Source organism: Pituophis catenifer, unplaced genomic scaffold (assembly GCF_029215685.1).
Source record: "Pituophis catenifer annectens isolate HBS135680 unplaced genomic scaffold, rPitCat1.0.hap2 SCAF_1, whole genome shotgun sequence".
Taxonomy (NCBI): Eukaryota; Metazoa; Chordata; class Lepidosauria; order Squamata; family Colubridae; genus Pituophis; species Pituophis catenifer.
Window position 1 is genome coordinate 172,752,146 of NW_027256881.1, and position 23,263 is coordinate 172,775,408.

Here is a 23,263-nt window from a genome sequence, read left to right on the forward strand (position 1 = left end):
TTTTTAATTGTAACAAATATTGCCTCTCATTATTAAATGTACAGGTTGACTTGAAGTAAAGGTCATGTGCCTTCTACTAGCAAATCACTCTTCTGAATTTCAATGAAAGTTGCAAAATTCTATTCAGTTGGTTATCAGAAAATGCTGAGTTTGAATCAGGCAGTTTGACTGATTTGGCAGTTACCTATGTTACTAACAGAAGGTTGGTGTTTGCTACATTTTTTGTCTCCCTAATAAGTTAATTTTTCAGTTTGATTATTTTTTATCTATATTTCCATCGGTTTCTTAATAATAAATTCAAAAAGAGAGAGTAAATGAGAGAGAGAGAGAAAATGGAATCCAACTGCTAGCTTGGTAACAAATAGCCTCAGAAGCTACAATCTTGGTGAGTTTTTCAAAATTGAGATTCTTAAACCTCAATGCTTTAGGAGTAGTGGATATACACTTAATGTCAGGGCCCAATCTGAAGTTCTTTCTTTAGAATATATGGACAATCTCCATATTACCATTTAAGTAATCATATACCATAGTGCTAATGAATAAATTACATAAGGATCCTGATAAGAAAACTTTAATCTTTTCCTGCTTTCAAAAACTCCTCATATCCCATGTCCCCTTTGACAAATACCCAAATGAACTGTACATGGATATATTGCATTTAGTACTTTATATCTTTGAAACTAGCAGTGTAATTACTAGTTTGTAATTGTGACAAGCCTCTTTAGGAGTTTCTGGAGACTGGGGACAGCAAAAACTTCTTGTCCCACCGGGAGTTGGGAAATGGGCCCTTTCAGGCCTCCGTGTTGTAGAATGAAGGGACCAAACAACATTCCTGGGTCAGCCAGAGACAGTTTTATTGCACAAGGTTCAGAGCCAGTTTTGTACCTGAAGCTTTGAACAAGGAAAGAACTCTGATACAACGGTTTTTATACATTTCTAAGACAAAGGATTCGGTGAGATCATGCATTTTCCATATATGGTTACATATATCCGATTTTCCCTATATGGTTACATACATTTGATAATATGTTCATCTAATTACTAAACCATTAGTAAACCATTATTTTTAGTTTATAAGATTATCTTTAGCTAGACAACCTTTCTTAAGTGCTGTGGTTGTTAATGGGAAATTTACTGCTGTCCTTAGGTAAATTTATTGGATTAAGTAACTCTTTATAACATATATGTCCTTGTGTCATTCACAGTGAGGTCACTCAGATGTTTTCCATATGGCTGTCCTTCCGTGACATCTAGGTCTCATCAGAAGATATATTACCACTTAATGGGGTTTAGCTGCTTTTAAGCAAGCTGCTTTTAAGCAAGCACTTTCCAAGCAAGCACTTTTCTCTCTTATAATAATGTGAATAGAGAGGGTCCTTTAGAGCTCATGTATCTAAGCATGTCTTCCCCTTATAATAATGTGAATAGAGAGGGTCCTTTAGAGCTCATGTATCTGACTCTGTATGATTCCTTTCTTTTATCCACATTATCCGGAGGGCCTCCGAGGGACTGGGAAAGGCTGTTTTCGCTCTCCGCAGATGCATAGAGAGGATCTGGAGCCAGGTAAGAAAGAAAAATGGGCCCTTCCCCCCCCCAGGCCCCACACCTCAGAGGTGAGCTGGCGTGGCCACTGATATGGCTATGCATGCCACCTGTGGCACGTGTGCCATAGGTTCGCCATCACGGTTGTATCCCATTGAAACACCAGTACTGTTTTTCTACCTTATTTTTTTCCTCTTTGTTACAACATTATATAGGATCATAAAACCATTGAGATGGAAGGAGCTGTTAAAGCCATGGAGTCAACCCCTGTTCAGCTTAGGAATCTAAATTAAAATTTTTATGATCAGTTAGCCCTCTAGCCTCAAATTTCCTAACCTAGCTAGGAAAATTGATTAGTGCCTTACAGGGCAAAAAAATAATTAAAATGACCCTGACATATTTGAACATTGGGTCAAATCCAGATGGATTTGACTATTCATTGGGGTCTTGTATCTGGGCTGGAAAATAATCAAACACATAAATACACAAATGCCTGTGCAATCTTGGGCTGCATTAACAGTAACCAATTGCCTCTCTTTTAGAAGCTTCTACTCACAGAATTAGAATAGAATTATAGAACATAAGGCTTGGAAGAGACTTTGCAGTTCATCTGGTCCAACTGTAAGACTCTACAACTACAGATTCCAACAGATGGCCATCCATATTTTGTTTACACCTTAGATGAAAGAGAGTCAGACTTTTTCTACAAGAAATTTGGCAGTTTGTGTCTCCAAAGTAATTAAAGCCTCCCACCACTTCTACTTCATGTCTTTATTAAGTTATCTGCAATTTATTTTTGGAAGGCATCATCCACAACTTATCCAGGCCAGAGAAGACAATAGCAGACATCAGCTATGTATGATTCCACTTATATTAACCCAGATGTTCCCTTCAGCATTGCTAAATTTATTCATTTGGATTTCTAAGCAAGATTAGTTATTTTTAACATAGACTGCAACTTGTCCTTGTTCTCTTATGTCCTATTCCTTCTAATCAAATTGTATCAGAGGTGGTATTCAGCAGGTTCTGACTAGTTCTAGAGAACCAGTAGCGGAAATTTTGAGTAGTTCGGAGAACTGGTAAATACCACCTCTGACTGGCCCCGCCCCCATAAATTCTCTGCTTTCCGAGTCCCAGCTGATTGGGAGGAAATGGGGATTTTACAGTATCCTTCCTCTGCCACGCCCACCAAGACACGCCCACAGAACTGATAGTAAAAAAAAAAAATGTATCCCACCACTGAATTGTATCCTTCAAGCAGGAGACTGTGAATTCAAGTCCTGCCTTACTCATGAAAGCCAGCGGAGTGACCTTGAGCCAGTCACTTTCTCTCGACTCAACCCACCTCACAGCATTGTTGTTATGGGAAAAACAGGAGGAGAAAGGTGTGTTCACTGCTTTGAGTTATTTATAATCATGATAAAGGTGGAAAAAGAGGACCTGACCTGGGGCGCTCACATTGCAGCACTGGTCAAAAGGCTCCGGCAGAGATTACACTACCTAAAACTGATCAGGAATGATCACTGAATGAAAAACTGCTGGTGACCTTCTACCAGTGCACCATAGAGAGTATTTTAACTTACTGCACCTGTGTATGGTTTGCCAATTGCAAAGTGGCAGAAAGGACAGTGTTCCAGAGGGTTAACATCATTGTCCAGAGGATCATTGGTTGCCCTCTCCCCTCTTTGGAAGAGCTTTATAGCTCCCGCTGTCTTAAGAAAGTTCAAAAGATTCTTAAAGATCCATATCATCCTGGGCATCCTTTTCTTTGAACTATTACCATCTGGCAGATGGTACAGGATAATAAAAACAAGGACAAATAGGTTGAAAAACAGCTTCTATCCTAGAGCAGTAACTATATTGAATTCTACTGTATAGTGCAATATTAATGCAGTATCAGGGGTTTACAGTTCAATTGTATAGAATGTGAAGGATGTATGTTTGTGTTTTTTAATATAGTTATAATGTACACTGAAGATGGCATTTAATTTTGTTGTACGAGGTGCAATGACAATAAAGTAAACTAAAAACAAACAAACAAATACTGCTATATTCCATTCACAGAACTCAACCTGCCATATCACAATCTTTATCATTCACATTAAATAGTATTTCCTAATTGTTTATTTTCCATGATCTGAGTATTAGTGTACAGAGCAGAAAGGCCATTACATTTATTAGTTTGATTCTTTTTCAGTGAGCGGTTTAATACCTCCCATTAAAGCTTGCTTTCTGCAGTGCTTACCTCTTTATCTGAGGTCCTTCATTTAGAATTTTTGCTTTTTATCTCTACAAGAATTTAATTTAATGCATCCTAGAGCAAGCTTACTGTCAGATCTGCCCCAGGTCTGATTCCTTAGGGAAGTAAAACTCTCAACTCCTTGTTGAAGTGAAAAGGCACTTGTCAGCGTACTTCAAATAATCTGTTTTTTCCAAGTAGTAACCCAATATTGTTAACATTATAAAAATGAAAATCATTTTACCACCTTACACCTCAAAAACCATATTTAGCTTTGTTTCTAGCACAGATTATGATTACTAAATGAAATAAAATAGGAACTCTGAAGAACTCGTGTTGTTGATGTCTTGTTTAATGTATCAAAAGAAGGAAAGGATATACTGTATTTATTACAGATGACAAATAAAATGCAAATCATTTTGGTTGGAATAAATCTTTCTCCAGAATGTTTCCATTACCCAGCTGATATATTGACATCAGTAATATAGAAATAACCTCCCTTTTCAAGCAGAAATATCAGGAACTGTAATATAATAAATAGAAAAAGGAAATTGGTTTTTTATTTCATCCTAGAACCTGCAATTTGTATTTTAAATTATTTTTTGAAGTTGGATGAGAAACAGAAAAGATATTTCCATTTACCAAAACACATGTCAGGGTTCCAAGTAACACCCCCAACAAAATAAACCTCCAAGGCTTGAGTTTCCTCAAAGTTCCATTTTATTGGAGATGTCATATTGGCACATCTGGAAAAACCCGAATCTGAAAGCTTCCAGGTTTTCCCCACCCAAAGGAAAGTCCAAGTCCCTGCCCAGCACTCACATGTCCATTACTTGGTCCAATCAAAGCACCATCCCAACTGGAGATGCCTCCCAGTCACGCCCCTCCAAGTACAGGGCAAGATGTCCTTGACTCTCTGAGAAAGGAATGTTATTATGACTATATATCACCCCTGCTCCATACAATCCCCCCTCCCACAGCACTAAATGTGGCAGGCCTGAAGGCCCAAGGCAAAAGATGGCTTCCAGGCCTGATAGTACTTTTACTAAAACATGCTGATTGCAGTACAGTCAAGAGGTATCTAAAATTCCTGCACTCCAATACAGAATTAAAGCCCTGGTTTCCCTTAGCCCTCTCCCAATGGTCCATCCTTGTGGAGCCAATCCAGCAGGGCCAAGATGTTTTGGGAAACACTGAGGTTTTTGGGTTGGTGAAATTTCACTCTCAGGGCAAATGGCCTTGAAGATGCCAGCGCACCAACACAAACCAGATTCCAAAACACTCTGGTCTTCCTCAGCTGTCAATCCCCCCACCCCATTTTCCTATAATAAAAGTATACAGCTTTATTGCCCATTTGTTCCCAACTGCCTTCTCCGATTGATAGCAGAATGCTGGCAAGGTGCCAAGCCAAAGCTGCTGGATCTGACACTTATGGTGCTTTAGCAAATCCATTTCTATATGTTTAACAGATTAACAGCAAATGGCCTGCACTAACAGATTTACTTAGTTGGAAGGGAACTTGTAGGTCATCTACTCCAACCCCCTGCTCAAACAAACCCTACACCATTTTTGACAGATAGCAATCCAATCTCTTCTTGAAAGCTTCCAGTGATGAAGCTCCCACAATTTCTGAAGGCAATCTGTTCCATTGGTTGATTGTTCTCACTGTCAGAAAATTTTTCCTTATTTCTAGGTTGAATCTCTCCTTGTTCAGTTTCCATCCATTATTCCTTTTCTGGCCTTCAGGTGCTTTGGAAAATAGCATGATTCTCTTCCTCTTTGTGGTAGCCCTTCAAATATTGGAACACTACTATCATGTCTCCTCTGATCCTTCTCTTCACTAGACTAGCCATGCCCAGTTCCTGCAACCGTTCATCTGTTTCTTTGTGGTGTCGCTTATCTTGGGCCAGCACTATAAATAATTCAGGTCATAATTTGAAAAAAGCTTTACTACAAATATCATTGAATAGGCAATCATTTACTTCAGATATTCTTTCACATTTTCACTGGATTGGAAGGATGGACATGTGACTTGTGACATGTCACATGTCCCTGGGATTATCTCAGAAATGGACATCAAAATGTTCAATTAATTATCAGTAAGTAACAGAATACAAGAGTTAGAAGGGACCTTGAAGGTCTTCTAGTCCAGCCCCCTGCTCAAGCAGGAAACTGTATACCATTTGAGACAAAAGGCTGTCCAGACTCTTCTTAAAAGCCTTCAGTAATAGAGCACCTACAACTTCTGAAGGCAAGCCATTCCACTGGTTAATTGTTCTCACTGTTAGGAAATTTCTCCTTAGTTCTAGGTTGCTTCTCTCCTTGATTTTTTTATCCCTTCTTTTTGTCTGACCTTTTGGTGCTTTGGAAAATAGGATGACCCCCTTCTTCTTTATGGCAGGCCCTCAAATATTGGAACACTGCTAATGGGTCACCCTCATCCTTCTTTTCATCAATTCCTGCAACCATTCTTCATATGTTTTAGCCTCCAACCCTCTACTAATCTTTGATTGCTCTTTTCTGCACTTTCCAGAGTCTCTGCATCTTTTTTTTTATAACATGGTGACCAAAACTGGATGCAGTATTCAAGTGTGGTCTTATTAAGGCTTTATAAAGCGGTACTAATACTTCACATGATCTTGATTCTAGTATTGTGTTGACTGTTTTGGCTGCTGCCTCATACTGCTGGCTCATATTTAAATGATTATCTACTAGAACTCCAAGATCCTTTTCACAGTTACTGCTTTTGAGCCAGGTTTTACCTAATCTTTACCTGTACATTTTATTTTTCTTGCCTAAGTGTAAAACCTTACTTTTCTCTACATTTAATTTCATTTTGTTAGATAGAGCCCAAGTTTGTCAAGATCCTTTGGGATCTTGAGCCTATCTCCTAGAATGTTGGCTATTCCTGCCAGTTTAGTGTATATCTGCAAATTTGATGAGTTCTCTTTCTGTTCCCTCATCTGAATCATTTATGAAGATGTTGAAGAATACTAGGCCTAAAACAGAACATTGGGGTACCCCACTACTTACTCCTCTCCATGTAGATGTAGTTCCATTAAGACTACACATTGAGTGTGGTTTGTCAGCTACCCTATTTTTCGGAGTATAAGATGCAGTTTAATTTTGGGGGAGGAAAATGGGGGGGGGGGGAAATCTGCCTACCAGGTATTCATCTGGCTAGCGTCCTTAGTCTGGTCAGCTTCAGCCCATTAGTTCGCTGGTTTTGAGTGTGCACGCGTGCTTTTTATCCTCTACTTGGGAATAAAAAACAGTTTCTAAAGCACAGCTGAGAGGGAGCAGCAATGAGAAAAGCAGGCAAAGCACGAAAGATCACTTCATTCGCTAGTGCCTCGTTAGGACTGAAAACGGACGTTGCCTTACCTGAACGTCCCTTTTAGGAGTGCTGTGACCACTGTCCATGGCCGGGGATCTTCACTTCAGATGTTGACAGTAACTGAGTGAGAGCTGTTAAACTCTCCCTGTTAGGACATGCCTCCAGTCCCATGATCCTCCAGTCTATCACGAAGACACAGCAAGACTCCAGAAGAAAAATTCCAACAGCTAATCCAAACACGGGAAACTGGAGACACGGCATACAGTCTGAAAGAAAACTGCAACAGCAGAATAACACAACAAACAAGGGAGGGAATGGACAGTGGTCGCAGCACTCCTAAAAGGGACGTTCAGGTAAGGCAACGTCTGTTTTCCAGAGTGCTGCTCCCACTATCCATGGCTGGGACATACCCAAGCTCAAGTACTAGGGTGGGAGACTGGATGCCCTGAACCCGTGTCCAAGGCAACTCTTTGAAGGACTCGTCGCCCAAAGGCAGCATCCGAAGAAGCGTATGAGTCAATCCGATAGTGACGAATAAACTGCGACACCGAGGACCACGTAGCAGCCCGGCAAATATCTTCCACCGAGGCTTGTGTCGCCCACGCAGCGGAGGTAGCCATGCTGCGAGTGGAGTGTGGTAGGATTCTTCCCGGCACAGGCTTTCCCGATAACTCATATGCCAAGGAGATACACGCCTTGAGCCACCTGCCCACTGTGGCTGCGGATATCTTCTGTCCCATCGAGGCTGGGTGAAAGGAGACCAGCAAGGCTTCCGTCCTACGAAAGGTAGAGGTCCGTCGGATATATATGCGCAGAGCCCGCTTAACATCTAGCTTATGCCAGCGTCGTTCCGTAGAGTTCCGCAGAGATGGGCAGAAGTCTGGCAAGGATAGCTCCTGCGCCCGGTGAAAGGGAGTATTTACTTTCGGAAGGAACGTAGGGTCAAGTCTGAGAACCACCACACTGTCCCGGAAAAGGCAAAGGTCCTCCCGAATAGAGAGCGCCGAGAGTTCCAACACCCTGCGTGAGGAAGTGATAGCCAACAGGAACGTTATCTTAAAGGACAGATGTTTCAGCATAGCCGTCCTAATAGGCTCAAATGGGGGAACTGTCAGAGCCCAAAGCACCAGAGGAAGGTCCCAGGTAGGGTATCTGTGGACCTGAGGTGGACAGAGATTGGTCGCGCCGTGAAGAAAGCCTCTGATGAGCGGGTGTCGTGAAAGAGAGTCGTAGGGAGGACACTTCAAAACTGTGGATAAGGCCGCAGTTTGTCGCCTCAGAGTCGCCGGGGCCAGGCCTTTCTGAAGACCTGAATGCAGGAATTCTAAGACCTCCTCCACCATCGCTGAGGTGGGATCCACATGCCTCGAAGCCCCCCAAGCGCAGAAGGCTCTCCAGGAAGCCTCGTAAATACGGCAAGTGGACGGGCGTCTAGCTGCCTGTATAATCTTGACAACGCCGTCTGACAGATGTGACTTTTTTAGGAGGACGCGCTCAAACGCCAAACGGCCAAGTGGAGCCATTGGGGCTCAGGATGACAAATGGCCCCTTGGAGCAGAACTACTTGAGTGGGCGGAAACACCCAGGGCAGAGACACGGAGAGATTGAGAAGGTCTGCATACCAGGCCCTGCGTGGCCAATTGGGAGCGACCAGAATCAGGTCTGCCTGTTCCCTCAGCAATTTCCTCACGACTCGTGACAGCAGAGGAATGGGGGAAATGCATATAGGAGGCCTTCCGGCCACCGACACCTCAGGGCGTCGCGACCTTCCGCCGATGGGTCTGGATAGCGGGATATGAAGCGAGGCAGTTGGGCGTTCTTTCGAGAAGCAAACAAGTCGATCATCTTGTACCGAACCTCTGGCAGATCTCGTGAAACAAGCGAGGGTGGAGTTGCCACTCTGCTGGGTCTATCTGTTCCCTGCTGAGCCAGTCGGCTCGGACATTGTCCACACCCGAGATGTGGTCCGCCTTTATCGACCGTAGATGACGCTCTGCCCAGTTGAACAGATGTTCCGCCTCGAACATTAGCGACTTTGATCTTGTGCCACCTTCCTTGTTTATGTGCGCCTTTGTCGCCGTGTTGTCGGTAAGGATCAATATGTGTTGCCCCTCCACTGACTTCTTGAAGTGACAAAGGGCCAACCTCACCGCCCTCAGCTCGAGCAGGTTTATGCTGCAGCGGCTCTCCGTTGTGGACCACTGACCTTGAGTCACAAGGCTGCCCAGATGTGCTCCCCAACCTCGTAGACTGGCGTCCGACGTTAAGGTCAGCCTGTCCAGCTCTGTGAAGTCGCAGCCCTGTAGAATTGCCGGCGAGAGCCACCAAGACATCGACAGGTGGGTCTGAGGGGGCAAGAATACCAGGCGACTCGAACTGGCACAGCCCAACTGTTGGAAGGGGAGAAGGAACCACTGTAATGCTCGGGAGTGTCTGCGTACCCACGGAACGATGTTGTAGCAGGACACCATTTTCCCCAGCAGTTGTGATAGGAGCGAGAGCGGTACCTTCTCCAGTGGTAGAATTTGCCGAATCAGGTCGGTGATGCTTTGAGCCCTGTCTGGTGAAAGATAAACCTGTCCTTTGACCAAATCGATCAGGGCTCCGAGGTGGAGCAGTCTTGTAGCCGGAACAAGGTGGCTCTTCTCCAGATTTATCGAGAACCCGTGGCGTTGGAATGTGTCCAGGACTAGGGTCCAGTCGTACGATGCTTGGTCTGGAGAGGAAGATAGTATCAAGACATCGTCGAGATAGCACATCACTCACACCGACTGAATTCGGAGAGAGGCAGCCACCACTGCCACGAGTTTGGTGAATGTGCGAGGGGCGGAGGAGAGGCCGAACGGCATCGCCCGGTACTGGAAGTGCCTCCCGTCGTACTCGAACCTCAGGAAGCATCTGTGGAGAGGACGAACTGGAACATGCAGGTAGGCTTCTTTCAGGTCCACTGATTGAAGCAAGTCTCCAGACCGCACCCCCGCTAGTATCGACCGAAGCGAATGCATTTTGAACCTGCGATACTCCACCGACAGGTTCAAGAGCTTTAAGTTCAGGATACCGCGCCAGCCCCCCGAGTTTTTGGGGACAAGAAAGAAGGTTGAATAGAAACCCGATCCCCGTTCCGAAGGGGGGACCAGTTCTATCGCTTCGATGCTCAACAGATGGGCAATCTCCTGCAGCATCAGTTGGTGTCGCTCCACAGACGCTGGAACCGGGCAGGAGACGAAGCGACTCGGCGGAGTTCCGATAAAGTCGATAGGGAGACCAGAAGAAATGGTGCGTAGCACCCAAGAGTCCTTGGTGGAAAGGGCCCACTGGTGATGGAACAATTGAAGTCTCCCGCCTATGGGCCCTGTGAGAGGCGAGTCATTTGCCTCTACGAGACTGCCTGAAATTGGAGCCACGGAAGGGATGTTTAGATTGCGGTTGGAACTTGCTCCGGTCACGAAAGGAGTCCCTTCCTTGTGCCCGGTCAGGGCCAGTGAAAGAGGGTCTGCGGGAGAAGGAACCGCCCAAACCTTGAAAGGGACGAAAGGACTGGCGCTGGCTGTAGGGAGTGTACCTCCTCTCCGTGCGTCGGTATGCCGTCGGGAGGATCTTACGCTTGTCACGATCCTCTACCAGGAGCGGGGCCAAGGCGGGGCCAAACAGATTCGGCACCTTGAATGGAGCAGACGCCAGCCTCCATTTGGCCTTGAGGTCCGCCTTCCAATGTCGAAGCCAAAATAAACGTCTGGAAGAGACAGAGGATGCCAAAGCCCGGGATGCAAATTTCACCGAGTTAAGCGAGGCATCCGCCGAATACTCGGTGGCAGCCACAATCTTATTTATGTCCTGGTGTAATCTAGTCTCTTCCGGAGGCAGCCTCTGTTGGAGCTGTTTCAACCAAATCAGCGAGGCCCTATTGAAGAAGGAAGTAGCGGTCGCTGTCCTGATCGCCTAGGCGACCGCTTGATGAGACCTCCGGAAGGCTAGCTCTGCTCTACGGTCCTCTGACTTAAGACCATCTAGAGAGTCAGTAGATACTAAGGAGTTGGAGGCCAAAGACGCCACAGGAGGATCCACAGCAGGAAGGGCCAAGAGATCCTCTAATTCCGGTGCAGCACAGTACAACTTCCTGTCAAGGGTGCTGGGTGATGTCAGAGATTCGGGTTGCCCCCAAGGCGACTGAAGAACGTCCAGGAACAGGCGGGGACACGGAATCACCTCCTTGTCCGGCTTAGCGGACATAAACAAAGCATCGTGGGGTCCCGTGGACGTAGTAGCACCAGACTGGTCCCCTCCAGGGGTGTTCAGATTGGTGGTAAGGCGAGCTTTGTGCAGCAGCGATTTAAACATTGACGGACGGAACAACCCTGTGAAAGCCGGGGAATCCGGTGGTAAGTCCTCATCGTCCGAAAATTCGATATCCTCTGGGCATTCTTCACCTTGGTCAGAGTCAGCCCGGGAGGAGGAGGCAGACTGTTTCCTATCAGCTCGGGTCAAGGTGACCTGATGACCCAGTTAAATGGGCTGAGCCGAAGAAGAGATTGGTGGAGTCTGAGACGCTTGTTGCATTCCGGCAGCCAAGAATGAAGAAAATGCTGATGCGAAAAATGCTTGCATGTCAATAGGTGCTTGAGGGAGCGCCCCATCGGGGCCCCGAAGTCCAGCCACTGTAGGGGTAAACGTGGCCTCAGGTGGGCGATAGGCAAGTCTCTGGGGGGGGGTGAGCCCCGCCCTAGAAACATCCGGCAGTGACTGAGAGACACCCTTGGCAAGGTGTAACTGTTGGGCTTGTTGTGTAGCCGAGGTGGCATTCCTCTCTGGAGATGAGGCTGGAGAACCCGAAGACGAATAGTCCCTGGCAACCGAGTCGTGTTGAATTGCGCTGGTGCCCAGACCCACTTCTGCCACAGCCGCCAACCTCGCTTTGTCCCACTGCTTCTCAAGCGCATTGTGGTGGCGTTGAGCTTCCCTGTCCAGGCCCTTGGAAGCTTTTGACTTCCGAGAAGTGTGGCTGGAAGGCATAGAGCGTTTCTTGGAAGCCTTTTTGGCCCGTTTGGCTGGACTGTGCGGCGGGCTATGGTCTGGCTCGAAGTCAGAAGAGAGTGCATGGTCAGCCATGTTGACAAGTTGCGCAGACCGACCAAGGAGGCATGGTACTGGCAGGTAAGTATAAGAGTCTTGGGACCCAGACGTGGTCCACAGATGCCAACTAACTTCTTTTTATTTTATTTTATTTTATTTTATTTTATTTTATTTTATTTTATTTTATTTTATTTTATTTTATTTTATTATTTTATTATTTTATTTTATTATTTTACTTTATTATTTTATTATTTTATTTTATTTTATTTTATTTTATTATTTTATTTTATTTTATTATTATTTTTTTGTTATTTTTCAGTAAGTAATGATATGTTAAACGATGAAATTAGCATGCAAGTAACAATATTAATTCCTTTTCTTTTCTTTTCTTTTCTTTTCTTTTCTTTTCTTTCTTTTTTTTTTAAAAAAAAAGTGTAACTATATACAGAAGGAATGAGGAAGTCCAGTACTAAGAGGCTGAGAGCTCTTCGGGCCTAGATTGAGATGTAGAAGTATTTCAAATGCCCAAGGTATAAACTGCCTGCTGCAAAGTACAAATGCTTCCAAAGGGCCAAACTCCGCCCCTTAAGCTGCAACAGAATGGCGGGCTCAAGGCTCAGGGGAAAATGGGGGCGCTCCAAGGTCTCTCAAAATGGCACCCGCTGCCGCCCTCAGACCCAAGCGAGGCAACCTGCTTACTTCTCAAATTCCCACCGGAACGTTGCTGACCTGTCCGGTGGAAGTGCAGTCGAACGGAGGGCGCACCTCTAGGATGACGCTCCCCCGGATGCAAAGGAAAGCGGCGATTCGAAAATGGTGGCAAGCCTGCGCGCCGAAGCCTTGACTCACGCCGTCGCCAGAAGAACGGGGAGCGCACTGTCAGCGTGACGCTGCCCCGAAGCCGCCGCCGATGTCCTGAGGTCAGCGGGGAGAGCGACAAGCCTGCACGCTCATCCCCTCGCTAGCGGCCAACAGTAGCTTGCCGGATCCGCCCCGAAGAGTCGGAATCCGGCGGCTGCAACTCTCCAGGCGTGGGCGGCCCGAGACAGACTCACCACACGCAACCGCAGCCAGAAGAGAGCTCACAGAAGGCACGAAGGAAGGAATAATCAAAAATAAAGAAATAAAAGCCTAAACAAAAAGGTGTAATCAGGGAGATTAGCTAAAACTGAAAGATTAAAGACTAAAACAGCACAGCTCTGAAATTCACTTCAGTTCTTGTCAGTAACTGAGTGATAGACTGGAGGATCATGGGACTGGAGGCGTGTCCTAACAGGGAGAGTTTAACAGCTCTCACTCAGTTACTGTCAACATCTGAAGTGAAGATCCCCGGCCATGGACAGTGGGAGCAGCACTCTGGAAAAAAAGGAGAGGGAGCAGCAATGAGAAAAGCAGGCAAAGCACGAAAGATCACTTCATTCGCTAGTGCCTCGTTAGGACTGAAAAAAAGCTTCTAAAGCACAGCTGAGTGTCAGAGGGAGCAGCAATGAGAAAAGCAGGCAAAGCACGGAAGATTGCTTCACTCACTAGCACCTCATTAGGGCTGAAAAAAGCTTCAAAAAAGCTACATTCGGAGTATAAGACGCACCCAAATTTTCAGCCTCTTTGGGGGGGGGGGGAGTGTGTCTTATACTCTGAAAAATACAGTAGTTACAAATCCATCTGGTGATGATGCTGTCTATCCCACTTTTTTTAGCTTCCCAAGAAGTAGGTTGTGGTCTAGTTTGTCAGATGCTTTACTGAAATCCAAGTATATTATGTCCACTGCATTTCTCTAGTCCACTGATTTAGTCACTTTGTCAAAGAATGAAATAAGACTTGTTTGGTATGAACTGTTTTTGACAAAATCATGTAGGTGTTTGCAGCTCTGTTACTTGATTATCTTTTCCAGGATCTTCCCAGTTATTGATGTCAGACTGATTGGTGTGTAGTTTCCTGAATCTGTTTTTTTTTCTTTTTGAAAATCAGATCTTTTCCAGTCCTCTGGTAGTTCTCCAGTAGTCCAGGATCTATGAAAGATAATGGTTCAATGGTTCCAAAATCACGTCTGCCAGCTCCTTCAGAACTCTGAGATGTAATCTGTCAGGTCCTGGTGATTTGAACTCATCTAGAGTGGACAGCTGTTCTCTTACCATTTCTTATTTATTTTAATTTACATTCCTAGTCTGTCTTCTATGGTTAGGTATATTTAGGTAATTAACTTGCATGACACATTAATTAATTTTGGTAGATAGGTATGTAATTTGCATGACACAAGGAATCTGAATGACTGATTGAATTAGTTAACTTTCTCTGGGTTTCTTTGGTTGGAATCTATTAGATTGGTTTTGGAAATGTGTACAGGACACCAGCCCCACATCCTGGTTAAATGTATTGTGCAAACATAACCTTACAATAATACTCTTCTCCTAGTTGTTGTGTATTTCTTTTGGTACAGTTTCACACTAACTTAAAATTTGTTCTGAAAATGTCTTATGCATCCATGTCTTATGCAGACATAATGTCTTATGTCACACTTATACGTGAGAAGGAAACTGTTGTATATGCAGTATTATAGTTTCCAATTAATTTGTTTTTATAACATGTCACATTGATCTTACTTTCCTGATTGACCAACTTTCTGCACAGAACTCAATTTAAGGTGACCAGATTTTAACATTGGTAAAGAGGGACATTGTGGGCGTGGCTTATTTTGTGGGCGTGGCTAGCTGGTCATGTGACTGGGTGGGCGTGGCTAGCTGGTCATGTGACCGGGTGGCCATGGCTATGTCTATAGGGTAAGGTGAACAGATTTTAACATTGGTAAGAAGGACACCATTGTGGGCGTGGCTTATTGTGTGGGCGTGGCTTGGAGGCCATGTGACTGGGTGGGCGTGGCTACCTGGTCATGTGACCGGGTGGCCATGGCTATGTGTATAGGGACTACTCAGAGGGCTGAAAAGTCATTTCTGACAGGTCCTCACACTTTTGACTGGTCCTCACACTTATGACCATCCTCACATTTATGACCGTGCAGCATTCTTAACAACCATGTCACTCATTTCACAACTGCTTCTCTTCAACATGGTGACAAGATAGGGCAAAAATGTAAAATGTGAGGACAGTCGTAAGTTCGAGGACTGGTCAAAAGTGTGAGGACCAGTCAAAAATAACTTTTTCAGCCCTCTGAGTAGTCCATATGCACAAAAGGACTAACCAGAGAGCTGAAAAAAGTCATTTCTGACAGGTCCTCGCACTTTTGACTGGTCCTCACACTTATGACCATCCTCACATTTATGCCCATGCAGCATTCTTAACAACCATGTCACTCATTTCACAACTGCTTCTCTTCACCATGATGACAAGATAGGGCAAAAATGTAAAATGTGAGGACAATCATAAGTTCGAGGACTGGTCAAAAGTGTGAGGACCAGTCAAAAATAACTTTTTCAGCCCTCTGAGTAGTCCATATGCATTAAAGGATTACAGCAATAGAGAGGGATGAAGGAATGGAAATTAGAGTAGGAGTGAGGGTAAGAGAGGGAGGAAGAGAGGAGGAGAAGGAGAAAGAAAGAGGAAGTAGGGAGGAGAAAAAGAGGGTGGGGGAAGAGAAAGTAAGAAGGAAAGAAAAGAGAGAGGTGGTAGGTTTGAGGAGAAAGATTGCTGTACAATAAAAAAGATGAAAGGGAAGAAAGCCAACCCCAAGCAAATATAAAGATATTAAGATAAAGAATGAATTGTTAAACTTTAAAGAATAAAAGAGAACAAATATGAATAAATAGCAATAATTAGAAACACACATACAAACATACAATGTATTTTCTTTGAACAGAATATTTGGCTGGTTCACAAATTTAAACAGCGTTTAGTCATTTCAATTAAATTTACAATTTCTATATTTCCTTTTTGCCATATTTATTCCTCATCTATTTTTTAAAAAAACCAATATTACCCTTCATCCTCATCTCTAATCTTAATCAAATTCAATTTTTCCCTTCTATTCTATATTATACCCCTTCCCATTGTCATCTATTTTTATATCCATCCTCACATTGTTTAATTATGTAATTATGTAATACAGTTGTTTAATACAAATTCAACATTTTAATATAAATCAATTAGTTATAAAACTATCTTTTTTGTATATTAATCAATATGAACATGAATATTCCAATTATTTCCATGCAATCCAATTTCTTACAAATCAATTAATTATATTTACCAATAATAATAAACCAAATAATTTCTCCCATATATTCCTCCGAACCACAACTTAACCATTTCTGCTTTCAACACAATATACAATTAATAGTATCTCAATTATTACAATTCCCTAGTTAAATACAGCTTTTTTTCCTTTGTGTTTTAAAATCTTGAACTCTCCTCCTAAATTTCCCATTGTTTGCAGTTTTTCACCTACCTTTTTTGGGGAGGAAAAATAAAAATAAAAATAAATCTCTCTCTGCCTCATTTTGTCACGCTGCACCAAAGACCCTGGTTTCGGTTTTGTTTCTGAAGCTTAGCTAGGGGAAAAAAAAACTGCTTTACACTGATTGCCTGTAGGGCGGCCCTTTGAAGCCCCGGGCAAGAGTTTAAACAGTTTTTTTTTCTTCTAGCCATCAGCTGGGGCTCAAGAAAAATCGGGACTTTTTTGAAACGCCGCGGGACGCGGGACAAATTGCTCAAAAGCGGGACTGTCCCGCCAAAAGCGGGACGTCTGGTCACCTTAACTCAATTATAACTTGGAAGCCTTGAAAGAGTCCTCTGACTGAAAGTCCAACAGCACTGAAACATCAATGCACTTTGAAAAAAAACCATCTTGATTTTTTTTCTCCTAGTTTTTAAGTAAAGGCTCTCATCTTCCACAAAGTCTTTTTTGGGCTATCATTGACATTCAGTTCCCAGCTCTAACAACAACAGAAAGATTGGTTTATAAACCCTATTATCATCTGGTGCTTCCAAAGACTTTGTGCAGAAGAAAACTAAAGAGTAAATATGGACAGGAAAAAGCATTTTGCCTAGTATGGAGAAAATTGATTACAAATTCCCTTTTCAATTAGGAAGAATATTTCTGCACAATTCGAATAGCCTCAGGGGTTTCTGTAGACAGCCCCAGCTGGAAGTCTGAATAAATGGTAAGATAAGGGCAGTATACCAGAGATCATAAATCCATGATTAATATAAAGGCTGCAAATAGGTTTCTATTTTAACAGCTTTGGCCAAATAGAGTGCTCCTTCCCTCTTTTCTTTAAAACTGTTCTGTACTAAATACATTACCTTCTATGCTTATGTTCTCAAAAGTGAGGAACTATTAATGCGGCATACCATGCAATGTGATGGAGAACTTAAGAGCAGGAACAATCTAGAAAATGAGATAATTTATTTTTTCTTTATTTAAAAAGTTTTAAATAAAACTTTTGGGACACCTTTGGGACAACTATGACCTGGATGACTGAGAATCTCCATAGACATATAACTTTTCTTGTAATTTAAATACAGTATTATATGCATAAAAATACAGTATTGTGTGCATAACTATAGAATGATATAGAGCAGGTCTTGGCTGCAGGAAGTTTACTGCGTCATCTTTTTCAGACATTTTAGAAATAATGAACTTTCTTTGAATGTGACTGTCAAGTCACTTGCTAACCAGAAAGTTAGGTGATACTTTGTTAAATTATATGCTAAAATCAGGATATATATTGTCTATAGCTTTCTTTGAAGAAAATCATCCAATTATACAACACAGTTTGGCAAGAGGAATTCTTGATATTTTGGATTTGGAAGAATTGTTATCCTACCAATGCCTGGCAATCATACATAACTTCACTTCAAGAAAGCCACACAGGGAACAACCATACTTCCCTTAAACAAGAGTTCCAAAATTGGGCCTCTGATAAGGCTTTACTTTTAGACATCCTACTAACCAGTAGGACTGTGAATAGGTGCTCTCAACTGCATTCAGCTTGCTAGGTGGAAGGCGTATTAGGCAATATTTTAAGCAATTAGTTCCTAAATTGTTTAGAAATTTAACTTTATAGACTAATACTACTACTGTAGATAGGACCAGGTAGCTCCTGGATAACAAAGGCCATGACCTTATGACCACTTAATAATTAGGGCCTGGATGTTGCAATTTCCACATTATCTTCAAGTATAATCCACAAAGAATGTACTGTAGTAACCCAATATGTCAGCCCAATAAGGTAGATTAGATTAAGAAATCAAGGTCAGGATTGCTTTTTTTTTGTCATGGTTATACTAACAAAATTTTGCAAGTTTGAATATGCTTCCCCCTCTCTCATTTTACCTTTATGTGAACTAGGGAGAAACTTCTATGAGACATTTACTCAAACCAAGTTCCTGGATTGGACTCAAGTCCCTTTAATTGACTATTGCTTGCTAGTAACTCTTCTCCTTTCCTTCAAGACTTTCCTCTATTTGGTTGACAATATGACAATCATCCAGGCATGAGAGTTATTAGGATTCACTTAGGTTTGGTTATTCCAGTTCCAGTAGAATAATAGCTGGTGCACCAGCTGAAACTGACCACAGATGTTCCTTCCAAACTGTTCTTTTAGTAATAGACTGAAATCAAAGGGAGACTCCAGCTAACCAGCTGTGCATGAAATCATCATTTTATTCAACTTTATTGCTCTTCATAATTTCCTTCAAAGAACTGCCAACTATGTGCACAGCCCCTCTTGATGAAGGTGGAAAAAAGGAAATACTCTCATTCGATTCCAAATTTCTTGACAACTGCCCCAAGAGCTTAATACAGATATTGAACAATAAGGGAGAAAGAACTGAGCCCTTTTAGACTGTGCCATGCGATTAAACAGAAAGCTCTCAAAATCACTCTCTGATGGTGATCCTACAGGTAGTAATGGAACAACCAAAACCCACCTAAATCATCAAACTGCTGCAGTAATATTACATCATGACCAATAATGTCAAAGTCCTTGGAAAGTTCCAGCAGAATCACAATGTAGAACTCACCTTGTCTCATAGTAAAGGTCAACCCTCAGAGCAACCAAGATTTCTTTAATACTATATTCAGGCATGAAGCCAGACTGAAACAGATTTAGATAATTAGCTTTTTCCAAACTGGATGCCACCATTTTAACACCTTGCCAAGACATTAAAGACTAACAGAAATGAGCATTTCAAGATGACTACAAAAATATATGATCTAGCCTACCATAAATTACAACATTTATAAATAAATATATATATATTTGGAAATGTTTGGAAATAATACATCCTATAAAATTACAGTTCATGTAACACTCAGGAAACCCCAAATACTGTACATCTCTGTAATCACACAATTTCTCCCCAGAATCTGATTTGTAATTGAAACAGATTTAATTCTTGCCCATTAAGCAACCACTGAACTTGTCCAGTTTACATGAATTAGTAATACATCCCAAAGCCTACTTACCGTTCTGGCATCCCACAGAGATAAAGTCTTGTCTGCAGAGCTGGTGAGAATAATATTGGAGAAAGGAAAGAACTCAATGCTGTTTACTGAATCCTTGTGGCCACGCAAGGTATACCTGCACCGTTCACTGTAAAGTAATACAATTAAATATCTTGAGCAATTGTGAAATAAATTAACAAAATCAAAGGGCAATGTGAGTTGGCATCAACAAACTCAAATGGACAATAAATTTCCCCAAATATGTGTATCCTCTTTTTCAGAAATTCAATTATTTATTAAATGTTAGAAACGTTACAGTTAAAGGTTCTTGAAAGAAATTACATATTAATAATATAGTAGCTAATACATATGTAGATGATAAACATGATATAAACTATGTTCTTAAAAAAAACAAATGTAAAATAAGAAAATTAAAAGCAAATTAGCATGGCAAGGAAACAAACCAACCAACAGAAAGGCACAGAAGCAGACAAAAATTAAAACAAAGACAAAAAGAAAATACAGAAAAAAACCAATGAAGGTACTAAACTATTCAAATTTCAAAGTTCTGCTGCCATTCTACACTTTTAAATTAGGAATGATATTATTTGATTTTGTCTCAAAAAAAGAGTGAGCATTCAAAGGCTGAGTTTAATTAATTTTGTTACATAGACATCCTTCCGGGAATGCAATGTATCTACTGGGTGCAGTAGATACACCCAGGCTTTTAGTCATGGGTGATTTCAACTTGCCATCCGCTGGTGAAACGTCTGAGGTGGCTCGGGAGTTCATGGCTTCCATGACGGCCATGGACCTGACCCAGTTAGTTCATGGCCCTACTCACAGGGGAGGTCACACTCTGGACCTGATTTTTGTCTCTGGCCAGTGGTTGAGTGGTCTTGTTATTGGGGATATAGATATGGAACCCTTGTCATGGACAGACCACTCACTCCTTCGCCTGGATCTTCGAACCGCTGCCCCCCGCCGCAGGGAGGCGGATCCAACTAGATGGATCCGCCCCAGGCGTCTGATGGATCCTGAGAGGTTCCAGATGGAGCTTGGGCCATTTCCTGAGGTTCTAGCACATGACTCGGCTGAGGACCTGGTAGCCGCCTGGGATCGGGCGGCTGGTGGGGCCTTGGACCGAGTCGTGCCTTTGCGGCCTCTGACCCGGTGCCGATCCCGTGCGGCTCCTTGGTTCACCGAGGAGCTGAGGGAAATGAAGCGCTGGAAAAGACGCCTGGAGAGCGGTTGGAGGGCCAGTCTCACTGAGTCTGATCGAACACTGGTAAGGTCGCATATTAAGACCTACCTAGTGGCGATAAAGACGGCAAAGTTTAATTACTTTTCCGCCTCTATTGCGTCATCAGGGAATCGTCCGGCCGCCCTGTTTAGGGTGACCCGCTCCCTGCTCCATCCGGGAGTGTGGGAGGATCCCTTGGAAGGCAGGGCGGAGGATTTCGGACAATACCTGTATGACAAAATCGCTCAGATCCGGCGGGATTTGGACTCTGGGTAGATCAGGGCAGAGTGACGAGGAATAGTCTTGAGAATGTTATCTGGGAGGAGTTTGACGCTGTGACTCCCGATGATGTGGACAGGATTTTGGGGAGACTTAGTGCGGCCACATGTTTACTGGACCCGTGTCCCTCCTGGTTGGTACTGGCTTCCCGGGAGGTTACACGAGGCTGGCTCCAGGGTGTTATCAACGCTTCGCTGAGTGAGGGCCACTTTCCCGCTGCCTTGAAAGAGGCGGTGGTGAGGCCTCTTCTCAAGAAGCCGTCCCTGGATCCGGCAATATTGGCCAACTACCGTCCTGTCTCCAACCTTCGCTTTATGGCGAAGGTTGTTGAGAGTGTGGTCGCGCGACAGTTCCCACAATTCCTGGAGGAAACATCTTATCTAGATCCGTTCCAGTCGGGTTTCAGGTCTGGGCACAGCACGGAAACGGCATTGGTCGCCTTGGTTGATGATCTCTGGAGGGCTCGGGACAGGGGTTGCTCCTCTGTTCTGGTCCTGTTAGATCTCTCAGCGGCTTTTGATACCATCGACCATGGTATCATGCTGCACCGGCTGGAAGAGTTGGGGGTGGGAGGCACCGTGTTGTGGTGGTTCTCCTCCTTTCTCTCCGATCGGTCGCAGTTGTGTTGGCAGGGGGGCAGAGGTCAACCTCGAGGCCTCTTATCTGTGGAGTGCCACAGGGATCGGTCCTCTCGCCCCTTCTGTTCAACATTTATGTAAAGCCGCTGGGCGAGATCATCCGTGGCTTTGGGGTGAGATACCACCAGTACGCTGATGACACTCAGCTGTACATCTCCACCCCAGGCCACCCCAATTATGCCCTTGAAGTGATGTCCCAGTGCCTGGAGGCTGTGCGGATCTGGATGGGGAGGAACAGGCTCAGGCTCAACCCTTCCAAGACTGAGTGGCTGTGGCTCCCGGCATCCCGATATAGTCAGTTGACTCCATCACTGACTATTGGGGGAGAGTCTTTGGCCCCCACAGAAGGGGCTCGAAATCTGGGAGTCCTCCTGGATAGGCAGCTGTCCTTGGAGGAACATCTGACAGCTGTAACCAGGGGGACCTTTGTCAGGTTCGCCTGATTCGCCAGTTGCGGCCCTTTCTTGATCGGGATTCCCTGTGCACAGTCACTCATGCCCTCGTCACCTCTCGCCTTGACTACTGCAACGCTCTCTACATGGGGCTCCCCTTGAAGAGCACCCGGAGGCTCCAACTGGTCCAGAATGCAGCAGCGCGGGTAGTGATGGGAGCAGCATGGCGCTCCCATGTAACACCACTCCTGCGTGAGCTGCACTGGCTCCCAGTGGTCTTCCGGGTGCGCTTCAAGGTGCTGGTTATCACCTTTAAAGCGCTCCATGGCATCGGGCCTAGCTATCTTCGAGACCGCCTGCTGCTACCAACGACCTCCCATCGTCCCGTGCGCTCCCACAGAGAGGGCCTCCTCAGGGTGCCATCAGCCAATCAATGCAGGCTGGTGACCCCCAGGGGGAGGGCCTTCTCTGTGGGGGCACCTACCCTCTGGAATCAGTTGCCCCCAGAGATAAGGAGAATCCAAGACCTTAGCGCCTTCCGCCATGCCCTTAAAACCCACTTTTTCCAGCAAGCCGGGCTGGCTTAAGAAGAAATTTTAAATGTTTTAATTGGTTTGTATTTTTAATTTTGGGCCAAATTTATATATATTTTAATTGTTTTTAATATTTGTATTTCATGTTTTTTAATTCTGGCTGTACACCGCCCTGAGTCCTCAGGGAGAAGGGCGGTATATAAATTTAAAATAAAATAAAAAATAAAATAAAATAATTGCAATCCAAGATATCTAACTAATAAGGAAATGCTAGTGCACCAAGGTTCCTTCCATATTACACCTCCAATACAGAAGGATGACAGCCAACCATTTCTAAACATTATTGCAGGGATTCAATAATCCCCAAATATTTTAAATTTATCCAATTTTTAAAATCATATGATAACAATCCTGAAACCTGGAAACTATCCTGAAAACAATCCTGAAATCTTTAAAAATGGAAATGAAGGGCTCTGTTTCCTCTTATATCCACTATGTCACACTCTGCTACTGCCATCTCTGGTCACTGAAACAAATAAAAATTTCTGCCCTAAATACTGGACTGAGATTTATGATTGGCTTCTATAA

At 43.7% G+C, this 23,263-nt stretch overlaps 1 protein-coding gene across 6 annotated transcripts in view; it reads right to left on the reverse strand.

Moving 5' to 3' along the window:
• The window catches only part of SPAG16 (sperm associated antigen 16), a 581,714-nt gene that overhangs the window by 216,825 nt on the left and 341,626 nt on the right, over positions 1-23,263 (reverse strand). For all 6 annotated transcript variants that reach the window (XM_070933195.1, XM_070933193.1, XM_070933192.1 and 3 more), the window contains one exon: positions 19,612-19,738. In XM_070933195.1, the coding sequence (XP_070789296.1) occupies positions 19,612-19,738 (127 nt within the window). The remainder of the gene's footprint in view (positions 1-19,611; positions 19,739-23,263) is intronic.